At 40.7% G+C, this 22,325-nt stretch overlaps 1 protein-coding gene across 3 annotated transcripts in view; it reads left to right on the top strand.

Annotated features, from left to right (window-relative positions):
• The window catches only part of pcsk5b (proprotein convertase subtilisin/kexin type 5b), a 337,923-nt gene that overhangs the window by 202,524 nt on the left and 113,074 nt on the right, over positions 1-22,325 (top strand). The window contains exons 17-21 of one of the 3 annotated variants that reach the window (XM_078214532.1): positions 532-616; positions 1,728-1,831; positions 5,758-5,887; positions 7,558-7,673; positions 9,248-12,523. In XM_078214532.1, the coding sequence (XP_078070658.1) occupies positions 532-616; positions 1,728-1,831; positions 5,758-5,887; positions 7,558-7,673; positions 9,248-9,363 (551 nt within the window). In that variant the 3' untranslated portion in view covers positions 9,364-12,523. Of the gene's footprint in view, positions 1-531; positions 617-1,727; positions 1,832-5,757; positions 5,888-7,557; positions 7,674-9,247; positions 12,524-22,325 lie in introns of those variants that run through there. The other 2 variants (XM_078214533.1, XM_078214531.1) reach the window with 2 other exon arrangements.

The following is a 22,325-nucleotide window of genomic DNA, read 5'->3' as shown; positions in this document are numbered from 1 at the left end:
CACAGGCAGAAGGTCGACAGTTATTTCAATATGGGATTTAAATTATTCATGTAGTTTCCAGAACAAAGAAGGCTAAAAACAACTTGTAGACACTGGGCCTTCAGATGGAACCAGTAAGTCTAGTGAGAGCATTATTATTTCAATTAGATATATAAATTAGTCATGTAGGCCCCAGAATCAAAGGGTTGTTTTGAAGTTAAAACATAATTAGTTTAAAATCAGCCCCATTAACTGTTGGCATAATAAAGATTCTGTAACGTTCCGCCAACTACTGCTACTTTATGCTAAAAGATAGGAACTTCCCCGAAACAGATTAATTTATTTAGCCTGTGCAACCTCTCACCACACCATGCATAGATGGCAAAATAGTCAAACGAGTAATAGACAAGTGGCAATTTACGTTCTCGGGTACAATGTCATATGATCTGAACAGGCTATGAATAATTTCTATGCCTTACAAATTTCTCGTCTCCATTCTACCACTACAGGCCAAGTTTCAGTTTATCTTGTATATTTTTGTCCTTTTTCTAGATGAAAATATGTGTAGAAGATGTAGTGAAAACTGCAGAAAATGTAGTGCATTTCACCATTGTACAGATTGCAGGCAGGGTTGGAGGTAAGAACATTATTTTTCATTGGAGGTAAGAGAGAGCAAAAAGTGAGTATATAGATAAGCTATAAAGGTTTACAAACTGTATAAATACATTTTTATATAGAGTTCCAAAGTAATGTCTGTTTTCAGAATTTGGAAGTAGCTCAACTTAATTCTTGCTGGTATGACAGAGGTTTTTAGATTTATGAGTATTTTTCTTGTGGTCCACTTTTGTACCTACAATCAAATTTTTTATGTCATTCAAAATACAATCCACTCAAGACATGTGGTCTAATTTACGAAATTCGCATTGCAGTATCCCTCATTTAAAAATTGCTTGCAGTGTTGGTGGCTTCCTTGGTAAATTTACAGTGCTGTATTCCCAAGTTTAATCCTAAACGTGCGTCATGTTAGATAATCTAACAGGGCAATGGCAAGGATGATGCAATTGGTCTCAACACCTTAAACTAAGAAGAAGAATAAAAAGGCTGAAATTATTGCACCTGATTATTAACCCATTGACTCCCATGCTGAAAAGTTTCTAAGGTGTGGTTAATGGCCCTTTCCCTCCCTAGTCAAATCAGTTGTCCTATTATTTGGATTTGAATATAACATTAAGCCAAGATAAGTCAAATTGCTGACAGTCAAATTTTGCCATTTCAGAATAGCAAGGCTGACATTCCACCACATGGTTTCAGCTTAAACTATCACATCTCTGACATAGGAATTTATAGCACTGTACAGAAGCAGACCATGTATTGCATCATGTTTGAGGTTTTTTGTCACAGAGGTTCAACATTAATCTCATTGTTCTCATTGCTCCGAAACCCTGTATTTTCTCCCTTTCAAAGGTGGAGTTGTTCTTCCCTTGGAATATATCATGGTCTTCAACTCTGCTACTTCCTGTGACAGGGCATTTTACTCCAGCGGTTAGTTCTGAATGAAGAAGTCACCAAATCTCTTGTGTCTCTCTCTCTCTCTCTCTCTTTAACTACTTTAAAACTTTCTGATCCCAGAGATAATTGAGTTGATCATCAAAACTAACCTTTTATAGGAAATCTTCCATCAAGGCTCAGATCTTTTGGGTGTCATCAGATCATAATTGTCGGTGACTTATTTTTCTTATTTCTGCCAGGTTGCAAGGACCAAAGTGTGTCTTCAGTTGTGACGCTGGAACTTACTTTAATTCACTGAACAGGGAATGTGAGAGATGTCACACATCCTGCGCAACTTGTGCAGGTAACATTGCTATTTAAGCCTCAGTGTCTCCTTTCGTGTTATTGAGAAAACTTGGGATTGTGGGGTGGGCATGGGCACAGCAGAGTGAAAGAAAATAGTTGGTTTGGCCAACTAATTTTTCCTGTTTATGCTAATCTTATTTCGGTGATCTAAATTGGGCTATTTATTTAGTGTTGATGTCCAAATGTTTTTGTCATAATTTCTTGAGCATTATTTTTAAGTCAGATGAATATCTTTTAATTTGGCAGAAAATGCAGGATCTTGACATTGCATTAGTGTGCCAGGCATGAGACATTTATTTGCTGCAGTCCTAGCCTTTTGTTTCTCTTGGACAGGATCGAATCTGGATCTAAGCTGTCTTCATCAGTCAGCCAAGCTGCCTCCATTGTATGCTTTGCTCTCCACAGGCTCCAACTGATAATTCTTTCCTGAATCCCTCTGCATTTTCCTTGCGCTGTCAAGAACAAGGCTCTCCCCATCCAAAATATTACCTGGAATGCGGTATTGACATCCTAGACTTTCTCTCATTGAGATATCCCTGTCTGGCTAAATAACCTACCTCATTGGCAACAATACAGCACTATAAAACCAGTCCGATTTCCCATTTAGCCAGTCTACTGCTTGTCCTCCATAATTTGTTTAAAAAGTGATATAATGTTGTCTACTAGCAGTTTGTCTCCTTGGTGCTTGAACACTTGATTACAAAATCCAAATTGAGTTGTTTTGGATGTCACCTTTGACTCAACACTGATCCCTATTCAACATGTAGATGGATTCCAAGCTGCGTAGCTGAATCTTTCTGGTGAGTTACCAGATCACGGTGTGAAGATAACTCAACATTTCGTGGATGGAATTTTAGGGCAGAATGGAAGTCGCTAAAACTGAGGTTCTGAATAAATAAATGTCGGAAACATTTCAACTTACTTCTTTGAGGCGAAAATAGTTTAGAACCTTTGCTGATCTCACATCAGAAAACTGATTGGAGCTCTGGGCAAAAAGCTTTCTATTGGTGGGTGAAAACAGGTATTGCGCTCAGTGAAAGCAACTGTGTGTTTTCTGAAACAATTACATTCCCCCCGCCACTGCCCCACTTTGCTTGCAGTGGTGCTGAAGTATTTGTAGAATGATACAAAGATATGTAGAGGGACAGATAGTATTGAGGAAGCAGGGGGGCTGCAGAAGGATTTGGACAGGTGAGGAGAGTGGGCAAAGAAGTGGCAGGTGGAAAACAATGTGGAAAAGTGTGAGGTTATGCACTTTGGAAGGAAGATCCGTTCCTCATACGACAAGCCCTTCATTCCACGGTTCATTCTTGTGAACCTCCTCTGGACCCTTTCCAAGGCCAGCACATCCTTCCTTAGAGCCCAAAATGCTCACAATACTCCAAATGGGGTCTGACCAGAGCCTTATACAGCCTCAGCAGTACATCTCTGCTCTTGTATTCTAGCCCTCTCGATATGATTGCTAACATTGCATTTGCCTTCCTAACTGCCGACTGAACCTGCACATTAACCTTAAGAGAATCTTGAACAATAACTCCCAAGTCCCTTTGTGTTTCTGATTTCCTAAACATTTTCCCATTTAGAAAATAGTCTACACCTCCATTCCTCCTCCCAAAGTGCATAACCTCACACTTTTCCACATTGTATTCCATCTGCCGCTTCTTTGCCCACTCTCCTAACCTGTCCAAGTCCTTCTGCAGTCCTCCTGCTTCCTCAATATGACCTGTCCCTCTACATATCTTTGTATCATCTGCAAACTTAGCAACAGTGCCTTCAGTTCCTTCTTCCAAATCGTTAATGTATATTGTGAAAAGTTGTGGTCCGAGCACCGACCCCTGAGGCACACCACTAGTCACCGGCTGCCATCCTGGGAAAGACCCCTTTATCCCCACTCTCTGCCTTCTGCCAGTCAGCCAATCCTCTGTCCGTGTCAGGATATTACCCTTAACACCATGGGCTCTTAACTTATTCAACAATCTCCTATGCGGCACCTTGTCGAAGGCCTTTTGGAAATCTAAATAAATCACATCCACTGGTTCTCCTTTATCTAACTTCCTTGTTACCTCCTCAAAGAACTCTAACAGATTTGTCAGACATGACCTCCCCTTGATAAAGCCGTGCTGATTCAGTCCTACTTTATCATGTACTTCCAAGTACTCTGCGATCTCATCTTTAATAATGGACTCTCAAATCTTGCCAATGACCGAAATCCGGCTAACCGGCCTATAATTTCCCATCTGCTGTCTCCCTCCCTTCTTAAACAGCGGTGTTTCATTAGAGACTTTCCAGTCCTCTGGTACCCTCCCTCCCTCCAGTGATTCCTGAAAGATCACCACCAATGCCTTCACAAGTTCTTCAAGTATCTCTTTTAGAACCCTGGGGTGTAGTCCATCCAGTCCAGGTGATTTATCCTCCTTCAGACCTTTCAGTTTCCCCAGAACCTTCTCCTTAGTGATGGCCACTATACTCGCCTGTGCCCGCTGACTCTCCTGGAGCTCTGGTATTCCACTGGTGTCTTCCACCATGAAGACTGATGCAAAGTAACTATTCAGTTCCTCTGTCATTGCTTTGTTTCCTATTATTACTTCTCCAGCCTCATTTTTCAGTGGTCCAATGGCTATTTTTGCCTCTCTCTTACCTTTTATATATTGAAAAAAAACTCTTCCTAGCTTCTTTTATATTACTAGCTAGCTTACACTCATATTTCATCTTCTACCCCCTTATTGCTTTTTTTAGTTGTCCTCTGCTCACTTTTAAAGGCTTCCCAATCTTCTGGCTTCCCTCTAATCCTTGCCACTTTGTATGCTCTTTCTTTTGCTTTTATGCTGTCCTTGACTTCCCTCATCAGCCATGGATGCTTCGTCCTCCCCTTAGCATGTTTCTTCCTCCTTGGAATGAATTTCTGTTGTGCCTCTCGAATAACTCTCAAAAACTCCTGCCATTGTAACAATGCAACCCCACCCTCTTTGCCGATCTGCCTGTCCTTCCGATAGGACACATATCCTTGGATATTTAGATTGCAGCCATGTCTCTGTGATGCCCACAACATCGTTCCGGCCAATTTCAATGTGCGCAACAAGCTCATTTACCTTGTTCCGTATACTACGCGCATTTAGGTACAACACACTCAGTCCTGCATTGACCACCTCCCTTCTCATACTTGTCACCTTTTTTGCTCTGCCTGAGGTTAGATTCCTGCCACCTTCTATACTTCTGTTCTATTACGTGGTCTGGAAACTTTATTAACCTCTCCTGATCCCTCAGCTCCATTAACCTGCACTTCTACCCTCTCCTTTAACTTTGATTTTCTAATTCTCCAGGTAACCAGACCAGGTAAGGATGACAGATTTCCTTCCCTAAAGGACATTAGTGAATCAGATGGTTTTTTTCTGACAATCAACTATAGTTTCATGGTCATCTTTAGATTCTTAATTCCAGATATTTTTTATTGAATTCAAATTCCTTTATCTGCCGTGGCGGGATTCGAACACGGGTCCCCAGAACATTAGCTGAGTTTCAGGATTAATAGTCTAGCTATAATACTATTGGGCCATTGCTTCCCCTAGACAGTGATTGTGGAGGGAAAAATTGCTTGAAAATGGCACAAGTTAAGCCCATTTTGGAGAAGGTGTTCTTTAAACGTCATATAAATAGACAATGGTGGACTGAAATTGTTGTCAAATACTCATGCACCAAATCTGATTAAATCAATAATTTACATGTTTTACATAGATCTTTAATAATATGTCCAGTGATTACACAGTCCTACACATTTCAAATCTGGATTCAAATCTCTGAACTAAAGGTTTGGACCCGAGAAATCTCTGGGGAATGTTGTCACCAAAGAGTGACTTTTCAGTTAGATGGATCTTCTGATTTTGAATCTTGAGGATCTACTGTAACCATTTCTGTCCTGTGTTGCAGGTCCAGGCCAAGAGTCCTGCACACAGTGTGCTGCAGGTTACTACCTGGAGGAGTGGAGGTGTGTTTTGAGTTGCAGTCTAGGCTACTACATAGATCTGCCATCTGAACATGGAGAAAAGATATGCAGGAGGCAAGTTGTGATTTAAGAAAAAACGAACAGTTAATAATGTCAAAGTATTTTTTGAAATTATTCTAATTGCTCATCTCCCTCTTCCTATCTTAGTCTCCTGCCTATTTGCAAGGCAATGCATTGGATCATTACAAAAATCCACAGTGGATCCTGCGGCACAGTTTTCCACATTACATTTTTGAGGATAGCTAACTATGAACATTTTACCTTTCACTTACTGAAGGCCAACGCCATCAGATGTCTGAGGATTTGGCAGTGACCTCACCCCTCTACCTTAATTTCAAACTATACCTTTTACACAAAAGTTGTGAGTGTTTTGCAATAAAATTGTTGTTTGTGCAGCCTACTTCCATTGCTGCTTTCTACTAAACTATATATATTTTTTAATGAACATTTGGGTTAGGCCCTTTCACAACCTCAAGATGTCCCAAGGTATTTTACAGCCAGTTAAGTACTTCTGAAGTGTAGGTGTTATTGTAATGTAGGAAAAAATTAAGAATGGTTGAATGAAAAATCAAACTGATTTGGGGTGTTTACAGGAAAAGCTATTTTTAATTTGAGATTCTGAATATGAATTTTACTCCGTATCAATGGTCTATTTTCTGCCAAATACTTTCTTACTGGTAATTTATTCTAATAGAAAACTAGAATGATTACAGCACAGGAGGAGGCCATTCAGCCTGTTGCATCTGTGCTTTCTGCAAGAACAATTCCGTGAGGCCACTTGCCCAACCTTTCTCTGTAGCTTTGCAATTTTATTTCCTTTTCAGGAAATAATCCAATCCTCTTTTGAAAGTTACAATTGAATACGTCTCTGCCACACCCCCAGGTTTTGCATTCCAGATCATAATCACTCATTACATAAATGTTTTCTCTCATGTCGCCATTGCTTCTTCTGCCAATCCCCTTAAATCAGTTCTCGATCCTTCCACCAATGGGAACAGTTTCTCCCTATGTACCCTATCCGGATCCCTCATGGTTTTGAATGCCTCCACCAAATCTTCAACCTTCTTCTCTTCAAAGAGAACAGCCTCAGCTTGTCCAATCTATCCAAGGAACTGAAGTTCCTCATCTCTGGAACTCTGGATAGAACAGGGCAATGGGTTTAATTTGGAATAATCCCACCAAAGACCTGACACACAGACAATGGGCCAAGTGGCCTCTTTTTGCTGTAAACATCCATGGTCCCTTTTGTATGGGCATGAATGAGAATGGAGAGATATAGCAGAGAGAAACAATGTAGAAAACATGAGGGGAAAACCTGCATACAAACTAGGCGCTTATGCAACAAGTAATACACACCCCAGCCAATGTTATCTTGTGTCAATGTTTCTGGGGAATTCTGGAAGTCCTCACAACACCAAAGATTGGCTCCTGCAGACTACTCCCTCAACATCATAAATACCTGTGGGGCCAGCAGTCAGTGGGTGCAGTCATAACATAACTGCTGGAATCACAACACTCTGGCTTTTTGGGGGCTATTGTGTTCAGGTGCTATATACTTTTTGTGATCTGCCCTCCCTAATGAGACATAAACAATTCTTCCTTTTAAGATTTTGGATTAAGCCATCTACTGTTGAAAATTCCCCCCTCCCTTCCTGCACATATTTTCTTTGTATTTAGGAAGACGTTAATGGGACTTTGGAACAAAATGTATTTTTTTTTTCAAGGTGCGATGCAAGCTGTTTAACTTGCACTGGTCAAGGTGAAAGGAACTGCAGTACCTGTCCTAGTGGATACAATCTCGAGGGGGGAGTCTGTGTGATAGGCACTGTTTGTAAAGATGGTGAGTACTCCTGGTCATTGCCTTTCTCTTAAACTCTGCTCAGGGGCTAAAGCAAATCATTTTAGTTGGACATACTGAAGCAGCATTGATAATCTTTGCTTACCTCTTTAACTATGAATGGTGCCTGGTTTGCAATTCAGCTTCTGTTCTGTTTGTCAAGAAAAGTTTTATTTGATATGTCAGCTAATAATGTAGGTGCTGTCAATCTACCTATCCAGTAGTGATTTTGGCACGTGATTTTGGTTTTCACTGCTTGGGTACAAATTGCCTCTCCGTCTACCCCACTTGTTTCCCTTAATGCACATGTTGTCTATGTGCAGTCTGGTAGTTTACACTCACTTGCCCAAAGGCCAAACTGTGGGTACAAGTTCTTAGAATGAGCCATAGCAACAGCCTTTTCATTTCCTTTTAGGTTACTGTGCTGATTTAGAAGAGGCACATGTGAAATGTCAGAGGAAAAATAAATAATTAAAGATTCAGCAGATAAATGCTCAACTAGCTTGGTGTCCAGCCAGAAAGGCCCATGCTCTGTTCGTAGTATACTTTGAGTTAACTGATCTCAGCAGGATTGGTGATAGGGTAACTGTACTCTGCCTGAGGCTCAGAGGTGAAAATTCATCTAAGGATATTGCTATCCATTGACCCTTTTCGTGATAAGTATGGATGTGAGGTGAGGATAGTCATTTTCAATTTTGCTAGGTGTGGTAAACTGCCGGTACCTGATGAGCTGCCTGTGTAGGCTGAATATTTTGAAGTTTTACTTAATTATATTTTGGGATTGGCAACTATTTATTTGTGAAAGCAATGGACATGATGGCACTTTCTTCCATGCTTTGGCATTCTCTTATTGTGTATTTAGAAGACCAACTTTTTCAGCAATTTTATAGCAAAAAATTGCACACGGGGAAGCAATCGTATTCCACTGCTCTTCCCAAGTAGATGGGGGAGGAGAGTCCTGTCCTGGATTTCTATCTGTATGCAATCCAAAAAATTCAGCAAAATGTTTTCCTTGAATAATTTACATAGGATTGTGCTGCCTGCAAATTAAATATTCTAAGGTCTTTCAAACATGTGGTCATTCTGTGATCAATATAGAAAACATTTGTATTTCCACCAATAGTCAGTCTTTATTTTAAATAGCCATTAATGCATCTATTACATCGTGCACTTTGGACAACTTGATTTAATGTAATTGCAAACATAGGTTTATCAGCTTGTTATTTCATGCCTTTTTTCCTAGATTCTTATTTATTTTCCTTAATGCAATTGAACAGTTCTTTGTCTGTGGTTATGATTCACTTTCATGATGTTTTAAACAACTGTTTTCTAATATTTTCCCCTCTGATCTTTTTTTTTCCCCTTCAAAAATGGAATAAAATTACTTGCTGTCGAAAAAAAAATGAAAACTTACTTCCTGTTGGACACAATTACCTCTGATGAACAAAAAAATTGCTTCTGTCACCCTCTTGACTGATTTCTTCTGCCCTGTCTGAAAATCACCTACTTCGTCCCTCTGCTGCTTCCATCTCCCCAACCTTCAAACTCCTGTCTCTGTGATCCTGATCTCTGGAAAGCAACGGAAGAATCGTGGGCCGAGGGAAGTTTCTGCGTCTTGGTGAAAAAGAACAGCCTTTGCCAACGGAAAGTGCTTCAACAATTGTGTTGCAGAACATGTTCACTTAAAGGTTGAACAGATGACCACAGGGTTCCCCCCTTCCTTTGCTCCTGTATGCACACGTGTAAATTCTTTTAATATTAAAAAAAATAGAAAGCCACCCTTTCTGCTCCTTCAAGGAGTTGGTGAACTGTGTGACAGAACTTTTAATGGTGAAGCAATTACAACAGACCTACCTTTCACTTCAGGTGTTTACTGTCTGACATCTGGAATAACTAACTTGTCAGTATTTTACTTTTATGACCAAAGCGTATAATGCCAAACTTTCTATTTGGAAGGAGATGTTGATTTTTTTTTCTCCCCTCCCCCCTCCAGCCCACCCCCAACCCCCAACAAGCACAAGGAAAGGCTTTGCTTTTAGGAAGGATCACTTCCCTGGTTGTTTTGTACAATATTGAAAAGTTTTACATGATTGCAAAATTGGCGGGTTAGCATATGAATTGGTGTTTACATTTAAAAATGGAAAATTAGTGAAACTTTAACCCTATCAGATACTCAAATGCCGATATTGAGTGATTCCAGATAAGTATGGACAGGTATGTAACCGAGGAATAATATGCATCTTTCCAGCTAGGAAACAACAACATCAAAATGCTATTCCGCATGCTCACATTAAACCTCTTCTGCAATAACAATTTATACACTTCAGTCTGTTTAAGCTTTTAATCATTATTGACTAACCGCCTGAAGCTTTCAATTTATTGGTTATGGCTTATTTGATGTTGATAATCATGGTGGCATCAGTGATGGAACACGCTGACATTCGTATCAATGTTAATGGTAATGATTGTCATAGAATGTTTTCAAAAGCAAAGCAGGTGGCAGTTCACAAAGCAGCCTCCTGTTTCACTTTGCAAGTGAGTTGTTGATGCTCAATAGTCCTGTCATTAAAACATGGCCTTGTAATGTCTCTTTGGCAAGTACTTACAAATTAAATGCACTCTACTAATCAGATTCTTTGTTATGTAAAGCTTGATTTAACTTCTATTTTCTCCCAAGCTCATTTGTTTCTGCTCTGCCCTGGCACATTTAACATTTTTGCTGTTTAGATACTGACTTAAAGTTTTTACTTTTCTGGAATTTTAGAACTTGCCACTTTCAGTAGTTTAAAATTGTGAACACAAGTCTGTTTCTTTTTAATTACCAAATTCAGCAGTACTGTTCATGAACACTTATGCTCAAAAATGTGATTTGTGTACAGATTGGGGTAAAAAAAAAGCCTATGACCTAACTTTAGACCAAAATTTGTTCAGGTTGAACCTAGATAAAAGCTGATGCAAGTAATCTATCCAAGTCCAACCCTATTTTTCTGTGCAATTAAACTCCTGTACAGATCGGTGTTTCACAGCCAGAAAGATTGCACGTTTCAAATTCTTTACTGATCTCCAATTGCCATGCCAGTCACCCCTGCATAGACCGCTGGGAGTTAGACCCCATTAACATGGTCAGTAAAATGGGCTGATTGGGCCAGGAGAAAAGCTTATCAGACATGTCTGTTAAGGTGGAAAGAATTTCAAGTTCTCAGGTGCATATGGCATGGCCAGCTAGCTTTGGGCTGAATTCAGTTCTGAAATTGCAAGTTACTGCAGGTGTTTAAACAAAATCTTTCAATTCAGATGTAGACAGTAGAAATAGACCAACTGAATTTAATGTGCAACACAGTATGTTGCACTGATGGTGCTTGGAATATATGGTGACTGGTGTATGTGTGACTGCAGCTCATCTTTAGGGAAAGTTTCTCCCTCCTTCTGTGGGACAAGAAAAGAAAGCTTAATAATGAGAGCACGGGCTTCAAAACAAGATAGGTGTCATTGGCTGGTGAAGCATCAGGTTCTACCTCGCAGCATATTCCCTTCTACCCATACACACGTTGACCTAAAACTTGGATAGACAGCAGCACAGGTGCTGAAAATGCTCCGTTGTGTTGTCAGGAATTTGTGGTGTACAGGTCAAAATCAAGCCAACACAACAGAGCAACCTGCTGCTTTATATGCTCTTTGGACATGGGCAGCCAGTAATTCCATTTGATAATACTTGCTGTTTTGTTGACTTTTAAATGGCTTTTAAAGGATTGGTTTATGGCAAGGCTAGATGAAGAAAACCACAATGAATTTGGAAAGCAACCTAACTTTTTTTCTCTTCCCTGCACCCCCCATAATGGTGCTGATTTTTGATTTGACTAATGATGGTATAGTTTTCCCAATTCATTGCACTAAATGTTTTCTAATTTTCTACACTTAAGTCTGCAGTGAATTTGAAATTGTGCTTGGTCTGTTCCAATTTTTTTAATACACACGCTGGTATCACTTCACGTGCATCATATTCGATTAAAAAATTCTGAGCTCTCACCGTCCTATTTCTTCCCTCGCCACCTCCCATGCATGAGTATATATGATGAGACCCATTTAATTGGACAGTGGCTTTGTGACAGTGTACCGCAGAATGCTGCTTTCCCTATAATTTTTCACAACCAATGTGGAGCAAGCACATTCCCATATTGCACTGAGCTGTTGGTTATCATCATTGAATTAAAAGGGACTCTTCATTTAGTAAACTGTCCTGTGTTGGTGGTGACCCTTTTTTTTTGAAGCTGATACTTAATCTATGAGAATGAAATGGAGATTTCCTCCGACTGGTCTTTTATTATATGTGCATTAGCTCCACTATTTAAATACTGCCTTGGTCTCATGATTTTTAATTATAATTTTAACTTGGTCTGACTTGTTTAAGCATAAGTAAAATATGTATTCATAATAATGGACATGGATTGTAAAGATTTTGTCAGATGCTAGCAAAAACAAAACACTAATACTATAAAACGGGCGATAATCTAGTTTACATTTAGCATAGTGTCATTGTCATTGAATTCAAGATCACGTTTACTGATGGTTACTGTACATGTGTAAAATGCTCAGTCATTACGTGTAAAATATTGTAGTCCTGTTGTATTGGATAATGGCCAAAATCAGTAATTCCATATTTTATTTTTGCTATTAAATTAACCTTAATTTCATATTTCAGTCTTGAAAGAATCTTGTTAAAAGTCTTGTTTAGAATATCACTGTGTGCAAAAGAGCTTTCTATGTTTTAAAAATATGTAGTTTGATAGTTTTAACTGTAAAATGAAAGCGGCATTAAAATCAGTTCAATAAAGTTTAAAAAGTGTTTTATATACAAATATTGTATGTCTGTGATATTATTCAATTTAAATTTGACGAGCAAGTGGAATATACTGAGCTTAATAATTGAGGGACATAATTAAACATTAACTTGCATCAGGAATATTTGAGCTGTTTCTCAGAAACTACTGAGGAGATGTAGCTCACAAATTAACTTCCACACCAGGCAGGAATATCAACCACAGGTAGGAAAGCTGAGTAAATGTGCAAGTAATGATTCACCTGTTTGCCATCCCTGTAAGTGCCACAACAGAAAGATTGCACAGTTGAAGTTGTGCCTTGTTATAAGGTCCATAATTTAGAGCATTCACTAATTAAACAAAGCCATTAATAGCCTGACGTGCTGTTTGCTATTAAAGATACGGTTGTATTAATGGCTATGTGATGCATGAAAATTCAATGGAGGAGCTCTTTTTCTTCTTGTGTGCCATCTGGCTGATACCCAGTGATTCAGCACAGACCCAGGCATGGAACCCACAGCCACCTTTCTCGGGCTCATTTTCACATTCCACAGTGAACTCTCACACTGGCTTGTAATCTAAAAAATTCAAGCTGAACTTGTATCGTGTGCTAAAATGTTAGTGCCTCTTCAGAGCGTGTTTTGCCTTTTTACAGAAATTCAGAAGTATCACTTGAAAGATGAGTTGATAATGCAAAGGCTACTTTTGTAGTAAGGAATTCATAAACCTCAGTGCACCCAGAAATATTGTACAATCTTTGTTCTGTTAGAAATTCGTATCACAAAACGCTATGAACAAATAATTGAAGTCTATATAATAACCCTGTTTGCCTATAGGCTTTGATCTGGAAAATCACCCAATGCAAGTATTTGAAATATTAGTGACATGTTGGAATCCAACTACAAAAACTCAAGGGTTGGGGGATCCTTTTAAACAGCCACTAGCAGATTTTCCATGGTGCTGGTAACTAATTAGCATAGCATACTGTTTTATAATGAATGGGAATTATATAACGTAATTCAGAAGGCCTCATTTTGCTATGATGGAGTTATGCCCTCATTAAGGTCACAAAGTGTAATTATTAAAAATGTCTCTCAGTAAATTAGAGTTTAATTGTCAATTGATGATGCAGTGGTGCATATTAACAAAAGCTTAGAGATTATACACTCCAGATCAGACTATTTAATATAACTTTACCTCCCCTTTTGTATGCACATATATGTTTTCTCTGTCCCACTCCCTGCCTCGCCCTGCCCTTCTTTTTCCCCTTCACTTTAGTCCACACTTTATGCTCAGGAGCTGGAATCCTAGGACATTTTCTGGGTCCCAAACCTGTCACAATTGGCCTGTAGTCTACCTTGTAACCAATAAAGTGACTGCATTTGGGGAAGGAGAAGGGCAGGTGATACTAGAGAATGGATCGGGCGCTGTTCGAATACAGGCCTGATTTAAACACACTATGGCAACCATTACAATGGTTGCAATTTCCCTGCTTCACCTTCAGTTTGGAAGATTAAAGAATCATAGAATGTCTTGGGAGAAAGGTAGGGCAGCCCCTTGACTGATGGATATAGACCTGGAGGTCCTCAATGCTGTAAAGGAGAAGAGGGAGGTCCTCTTCATAGAGGGTGACACAAGGAGGCCACCCACCCAGACTAAGCAAACCTAGATGGAGGTAACTACACAGTCAGCAGAAGCAGTGTGGTGCACAGAAACTTGATACAGTAAAGCGAAGAGTTTAATGCACTGATGAGCTCTGGCTATGTAACCCCCAACCCTCTGGTATTCACAATCCACCAGAGGAGGAGTATCAGGGCACATGATGATGCTTCTGAACATGGGAAGGATGTGCTTAGGACACTTGCTAACTCCTCAGGCTCAGCCATGATGCTGAGGACTGTAGCTTCAAATGATGAGTCCCCCTTAATTGGCCACAGAGACCAGCAGTGCCTTAGCCCTTTTAAAGTAGACTAGGTGGCTCTGAGGGATGGAGGGATTCCCTGCATGCAACGTTATCACCAGCATGGTGAAGGGAATCATGGACATCTGGGTCACAGGCCACTTGAAAGTCAGACAAGTGAAATGAGTGTCTGTGGTGGAGATGGCGATCAGAGAGTGCATTGCATTCATTAAGGGGGTTCCTTGCACTCCACCCTGTCCATCAGCATACTGCAGACTGATTTGCATTGCGAAGTCTCAGCATTGCAGACTTCTACGCTCCAAGGTTTGTTCGCATGATTTCTTCGTGTGTTTCCCATTGGCGCTGACGTCAAAATGTTTGGACCATTTCTCTCACCATCACAAGATCAAGCACAGCTATAACAGAGCTTCGAAAAGACACATTCACACCTTACAAGCTCACCCTTCACCAGTGCAGATATATTTCTTGATGGGTCCCCGCTTGCAGTAAGATAGGGTGATGAGCAGGGCATTAGTGTACAGGAGGAGGTGCCAGCAGCAGACATGCTCTCACATGATCAAGTTCTCTGAAGCAATGCTCGGTCACGAGCTGAGAATGGAAGAGTTCATCCAGCTCACGTGTGCCACCATGTCTGGGCATTGAATGCATGAATTCCTACTTTTGAGAGTGTCACCAACTTCCTGAAGAGCCAATTTGCAGTAGTACTCTGAGCGCATGCAGAAACTGGATGCTGATGTTCATAGTGTACATGCCACACTATGTAGCCTTGTAGTGGTACTGATGGCACAGTGATGTCTGGAGCAGATGTCAGTTGTGTCCCAGCTGGTGATCCCCTCCAGCCGTGCAGAGTGTCAGGCAAGGGCTGAGGCAGTCACAGAGGAAAATGAGGTTGCCACCCCTCATGGGGCACCATCATCATCGGGGGCCTCCTTGGTCCCTCTAATAGAGGGAGCGTGTATGCAGCACGGCCCAGTGACAGAGGTCCTGAAACAATTCTGGTACAGCAGCCTCTGAAAATGTCCCCACTGGCACCCATGTCCACCACGATAAGGATGGCAGTCACATGCATCTCAGCCACAAACCAAGACAAATGAGCTAGCTGCTCCACATTCTTGGAGGCCTCGAGGACTATGCAGAAATGGCCGAACAAGAAGATCACCACATCGGGAAGATAATTGGAATGTCTTCAGCTGTATCTAAATGTTTTCCTTCCTGAGCACTATTTAAATATTGATATATAAAGTCGGACGTGTGAGCCTCCTTTTATTAATAGTAGGACAAGGAAAGAAGGATGAAGTGGTAAAGGCAGACAAGGGCCCAGCAACTTGATGGTGAAACCTCTGGCCAAATCTGCATCCTTCATTGATGGTAAGATTCGACATGGTCCAAGCCGTGTTTTCGATAGGAGTGTTAGCACAAGCAGCTCCGAATGCATTCCATAGCATGCTATTGCTTCCAGATCAGAGGGGCTCAGTCAAAATGAGCCTGAACCCCCTGACAATACCATCCTGATGAGACGCTCATGCATGTCACCAGGCACAACACCTCCCTGGACAGCTGGGTGTTCTGCACCTTTCTCCTCTCTCATGTCTTGCTCCTCCAATGAATTGTGTCCTTCCAGGAGCTCAGCCTCTTCATATACTGAAGGTATGGTGTCCTTGCTTTTTCTTTGGATTGTGGGAGGAAACCGGAGTACCTGGAGGAAACCACACGGACACTAGGAGAACATCAATATCACCCAAGGCCAGAAATGAACCCAGGTCCTTGGTGCTGAGAGGCAACAGTGCTAACCACTGTGCCACCATGCTGCCCTCACTTTATTTTGAATTCACCCATTCACACTTCCCAGGGATCATCCAGTCTCGAAACATTTAGAGTCATAGAGGTTTACAGCATGGAAACAGGCCCTCTGGCCCAACTTGTCCATGCCACCCTGTTTTTTAACCCCTAAGCTGGTCCCAATTGCCTGCGTTTGGCCCATATCCCTCTATAGCCATCTTACTCATGTAACTGTCTAAACGCTTTTTAAAAGACAAAATTGTACCAGTAATAGGTAGTAGGTACTGGTAATTGTACCAGTACCTACTACCTCTGACAGCTTGTTCCAGACACTTGCCATCCTTGGAGAAGAAAAATTGCCCCTTGGACCCTTTTGTATCTCTCCCCTCTCACCTTAAACCTATGCCCACTAGTTTTAGAGTCCTCTACCTTTGGGAAAAGATATTGACTAGCTGACCTATGCCCCTCATTATTTTATAGACCACTATAAGCCTCCTACACTCCAGAGAAAAACGTCCCAGTCTATCCAGCCTTTCCTTAACACAAACCATCAAGTCCCGGTAGCATCCTAGTACTTGCTCTATTCTCTCTCCACAGCTGCTGTCAGACCTGCTCAGATTTTCTGGTTTTGATTCAGATTCCAGCATCTCCATTAATTTGCTTTTATAATTAAGAATACTTTATGGCTCCTTTTGTGCTGGTGTTGGGGATGGTGTTGGTGGGAACAGCCTTGGACCTGACAATACTGCAATCTGTGATATACTGTCATAAACAAGTGGCAAGAGGGTAGACCTCAACCCCATTTGTGTATAAGTTGATCCCTTGCATTTTGGCTAATTTGGTCTCAAGAACACAACTTCTACACAAGTATGTATGGTATCCATTTTGGTACTTCTGCTATTCCTTAAACTTGATGTTCCTTTTCTCATCTCAAATTAACCCTATCCTTTCTGTAACAATATTTGTATGTGTTTATAAACTCTTATTTTCCTTAGTTACCTGCCAGCTTCTTTTTCTATACTCTGCTTTATTTCACCCTTATGAAAAATGAGGGCATTGAAGGAAACTACAATATGATACTGAAATTTGCATGATTCATGGCATGGTAAATTACGATGTGGAAATGCTGGCGTTGGACTGGGGTAAACACAGTAAGAGTTTTAACACCAGGTTAAAGTCCAACAGATTTATTTGGTAGGCATTTGCTACCACATAAACCTGTTGGACTTTAACCTGGTGTTGTTAAAACTCTTACATAGTAAATTACATCAGTTGATCAATAGACAATATGCCAGTCATGCTATTCTGATCACTTATTTCTCTGCAGCCAAATCGTCCCTCCCACTGCTCCAGGATTATCTTCAATGTAAAGTATAATTCATAGAATCCCTACAGTGCAGAAGGAGGCCATTCAGCCCATTGAGTCTGCACCGACTACAATCCCACCCAGACCCTATTCCGTAACCCCTCATATTTTACCCTGCTAATCCCCCAACACTAGGATTAATTTAGCATGGCCAATCAACCTAACCCGCAAATCTTTGGACTGTGGGAGGAAACCGGAGCACTTGGAGGAAACCCACGCAGACACGGGGAGAACGTGCAAACTGCACACAGTCACCTGAGGCCAGAATTGAACCCGGGTCCCTGATGCTGCGAGGCAGCAGTGCTAGCCACTGTGCCGTCCTAAATTCTCAGCTGGTATTTTCCATCTCCTCAAATCCCTTTTCTCCTTGCTACTTCCACCTTCATCTAGCATATCCTCTAGCTTTTCTTCCATACTCTGCTAGAATTACAGTTTGAGTTCATAACAAAAGCAGTTTTGAGTCTCAACTTCCTTTGATCCTTCCTTTTCTCAGAAAGGAAATAGATGTTTTCAGATACAAATGGTCAGTAAACACCTTACTTACACATATAAACTATCTCTTGAATATTTATTAGTATAGAAAGCATGTTGAGGAGTACACTGTCTGCAAAGGGATATAGATAGGTAGGTTACATGAGATGTCGATGGAATGGAATGTGGAAGAATGTGAGGGTATCCACCTTCGTTGGAAGATCAGAAAAGCAAAATATTTGAATGGACAGAAACTACCGAATGGTGCGTACAGAGGGACCCGGGTGTCCTTGTACATGAATCACAAAATGTTCGCATGCAGGTACACAAGTAATTAGAAAGGTAAATGAAATGTTGGCCTTTATTGCAAGAAGGTGAAGTATAAAAGTAGGGAAATTTTGCTAGTGAGTTTTGGTCTTATTTAAGGAGGGACATATTTGCATTGGTGACAGAGAAGGTTCACTTGGCTGATTCCTGGGATGAAGGTGGTGTCTTTTGAGGAAAGGGTGAACAGGGTGTTGGGCACATAATGGAATTTAGAGGACTGAGAGGTGATCTGACTGAAATACATAATTCTGAGGGGACTTGACCAGGTTGATGCTGAGAGAGTGGTTTTTTTTGGGGGGGGGGTGGGGGGGTGGAGGGGGGGAATCCAGAACAAGCGTACGTGGTTTTCAGACCAAGGGATCTCCCATGCAAGACAGTGATGAGGAGGAACAACTTCTCTCAGAGGGTCATTAATCTTTGGAATTCTGTACCACAGAGAGCTGTGTCATTGATTATATTCGGGATGGAGTTCTGAGTTCGACAGATTTTTGATCTAAAAAGGAGTCCAGAGTTATGGGGGAACAGATAGGAACTAAAGTTAGAGCCACACTCAGATCAACCATGACTGAATGGAACAGGCTCGAGGGCTGAATGGCCTTCTCCCATTTAGCCTGTTCTTGTATTGCTTTTTACATCAACAAATGTTCAGATTTTACACAGTTTCAAAATGGGGTTAGGATGCACAAATCCAAAGAGTACCTCATTGTTTTGGGCAGTGGAATCAAAGTTTCTGGGAAACATGTCATTAGTGCTCTGGCAATAAATGTTTTTGTTAATGCAGCTGTTTAAATATATCCAATGTAAATAATTGTTTTGGAATTCTAAATATAAACCAAACAAATCATGGATATTTTTCTTCACTGTATATGTTTTCCTCCTTCCCGCAAACGTATCTTTCTGAAGCGAAAAATATAATTTTCATGTTAACTTCTTGCTTAAAAAGCTTCTTAAAGTCATCCAATTTGCCTTCAGATAATTCGGAAAGGGATGTTGGGAAACAAAGAAATTGAAATATTTACGCTGTGCAGGCACAAGTTGACTATTTGCCTAAGAAAGATTTTTTGTTAAGAACGATAGTTTAGAATTCTAAACTTGAATAAAAGAATGTACACGTGTTCTAACTATCTGTATATCAGATCCTTACCTATTTAAATTCTTAGGGTTAGATTTTCATGGAGCTGGGAAGGATCAGTGGAGGGGTAAAAATGTGGCCAGGACCCGATTCCAGAATCCCTAATCCCACTCTCAGAGTTTTTGATTTTCAGTAGAAACTTTTACGGGTGAAAGCTGATTTTGGGTCAAAATTCTGGAACTCCCTTCCAAACAGCATTTTGGGTATACCCAAACCACATGGACTGCAGCAGTTGGAGAAGGCAGCTCACTACCACCTTTTCAAGGGCAATCCGGGATTGGCAATAAATGCTGATCTAGTCAGCAATGCTCACATCCCAGGAATGAAATAAGAAGAGTCAGAGCATGTTTTCCCAAGACAGGTGTGGTGAGCCAGAAAATTTCCTAACTCTGGAATGAAAATCCAGGCCCTGGACTAATAATCCAGACAATAAGCCTGTGACAATTTGAGAATTTGTATTACATTTCAAAAATTAATCCGGAGAGCCAGTTAATAAAAGTGATTGTAGTAAAAGGTCCGGCTGGTTCATTTAGGGAAGGAAACTTGCCGAACCTATCAGGTCTGCCTTAAAATTGATCCCAGTTCCTTACATTAAGTATCTTAGCCAAGCTGGCATTCAGTTGTATCAAACTGCTTTGGCTGAAGGCCCACCACCACTTACTCAAGATAACTAGAGGGGAGTAATGAATAATGGCCTTGCCAGTGACACCCATATCTTGAGAATTAATTGCAAGAGTATATGAATCTTGAGTAGCTTCTTAATGGCGTATCTTTAACCAAAACGGCATGTTGCCTCCTATCACTTTTTGTTAACATTTTTCAACACTTTGGTTAAATGTACTGGAGTGCCTTCTGCATTTTAAATGTAAAAAGTTGGTTTAATGTTGTCCTGACACAGGCCAATGATAGAGATTTCCAAGTGTTCTCTGTGCCCTTGAGGATAATCTGCCAGGGTTCCTGTTTCTGCGAGTTATTGTGTGTAGAAGTAGACAATTAATAAAATAGTCTACCAGCTCAGCCCATCATTAAATACCACTCACTATTTTTGTTTCTGTTGAAGTCAATAAAGATAGGTTTAATCGATAGTGGAGTCAATACTACAGTCATGCATTTTTCACTAACATCTGACGTCAAAATTATCCTCAGTTTATACACATCAGGTGTGGATGGGACTGGCTGTGAATTTTCCTCAATTTATGTTGAATGGCTTGCTTTCTGGAAACACTCTCTCCTTGTGGAGAATTACAACACTAATCAAATCCTTCAAGAAGTGGAAAGCTGTCAGGAAAGTCTGTGCCTTTACCATGTGCATTATAAGTTTCAAAGATCTAAATATTCAGTTAACTCTGAAAAGCGATAATGGAATAAATGATCCAAAAATTATAATTGGGGGGGGGAATAAAATTAGTAGTTTTATGATGGTTGGTTGATCTAGCCCTAGCACCTCTTTTATTTGGCCGGATGAAAGGATTTATTTTATTTGTAAAGCAATCAGCATCTTAAAAAGCAATTTTAAACATAATGCGCCAATGCATAATGCACCATAATGAATTCAATGTTTAACTTCATAATCCAGGCCTGTTTTTTTAAACATATATGTCAATTGAATATTCTCACCGCGGTGACAGGTTTAGAGGAGCATATCAAAGGGGAATGCCTGCTTGTTAAATTTAAAAATGTGGTTTTGTTGCCAGAATTTGTATAGTGGCTGTGAGCAGCTGGAGTGTTGCATGTCAGGACTGACGTGCAGATTCCTGAAGCCCATCTGATAAAACCAACCTGTTTACACTATTTTTCAGCAAATGGTTTAATGCCTAATGTTGGACTCAGTGCTAAGAAGATGTCAACAGCAGATTGGAAGATTGGTCGTAGAGATAGGTTTTAAGAAACTTTTTAAAGGAGGAAAGAAGGGCAGAGGTTCATTGAGGAAATTCCAGTGCATAAGGCCATGGTATCAGAAAGCATAGCCACCAGTGGTACAGAAAGGACACCCAAGAGGCCATGAATAGGGAAGAGCAGATAACAAGAGTTCTGTAGGGTTGGAGGAGATTAGAGAGATAAGGAGAGTGAAGCCATCGAGAGATTTGAAAATAAAGATGGGAATTTTAAAATTGAGACTTACTCCGGAGCCACTGTATGTCAGTGAACAGAGATGATAGCTAAATAGGACTTGGTGTGAGTTGTGTACCATTACCTCTGGTATCACACAAGGATCTATCCTCGGTCTCATCCTATTTCTCATCTATATACTGCCCTTCGTCACTGTCTTCCGTAAACACAGCATCAGTTTTCAAATGTACATTGACTGCATCCTGATTCCTGAAATGAATGGCAGGATGGTCATATGAGGAGAGACTAGGTCGTCTGGGCCAGAATTTACTGGAGCTTTGAAGAATGAGGGGGGATCTTATTGGAATGTATAGTACTCTGACAGGGCTGATGTTTCCTCTGGCTGGGGTGTCTAGGACAAGGAGTCCATTTGAAACTCATTTCAGGCTCAAATATGACACCCCAGATTGCAAACAGTCTGGTTCAGCCTCAAACAATTGCCAGGGAGATAAAATGGCTTCAGTCTTCCCAACATTAAGTTAGAGGAAATCTCTGCCCTTCCAGTAGGAGATGTCAGATGAAGCAGTCTGACAATTTAGAAGCCCTGGAAGTGTCAAAAAAGGTGAGGGGAGGCAGTACTAGATGCATAGAAGGCATAGAAACATAGAAAATAGGAGCAGGAGTAAGTCACACGGCCTGGCGTGCCTGCTCGACCATTCCGTATGATAATGGCTGATCCTCTATCTCAACACAGACTGCACAATGGCACAATGGTTAGCACTGCTGTCTCACA

This window comes from Mustelus asterias, chromosome 6 (assembly GCF_964213995.1).
Source record: "Mustelus asterias chromosome 6, sMusAst1.hap1.1, whole genome shotgun sequence".
Classification (NCBI taxonomy): Eukaryota; Metazoa; Chordata; class Chondrichthyes; order Carcharhiniformes; family Triakidae; genus Mustelus; species Mustelus asterias.
The sequence above is the reverse complement of the archived record's forward strand: the minus strand, read 5'-3'. Positions and strand labels throughout refer to the sequence as shown.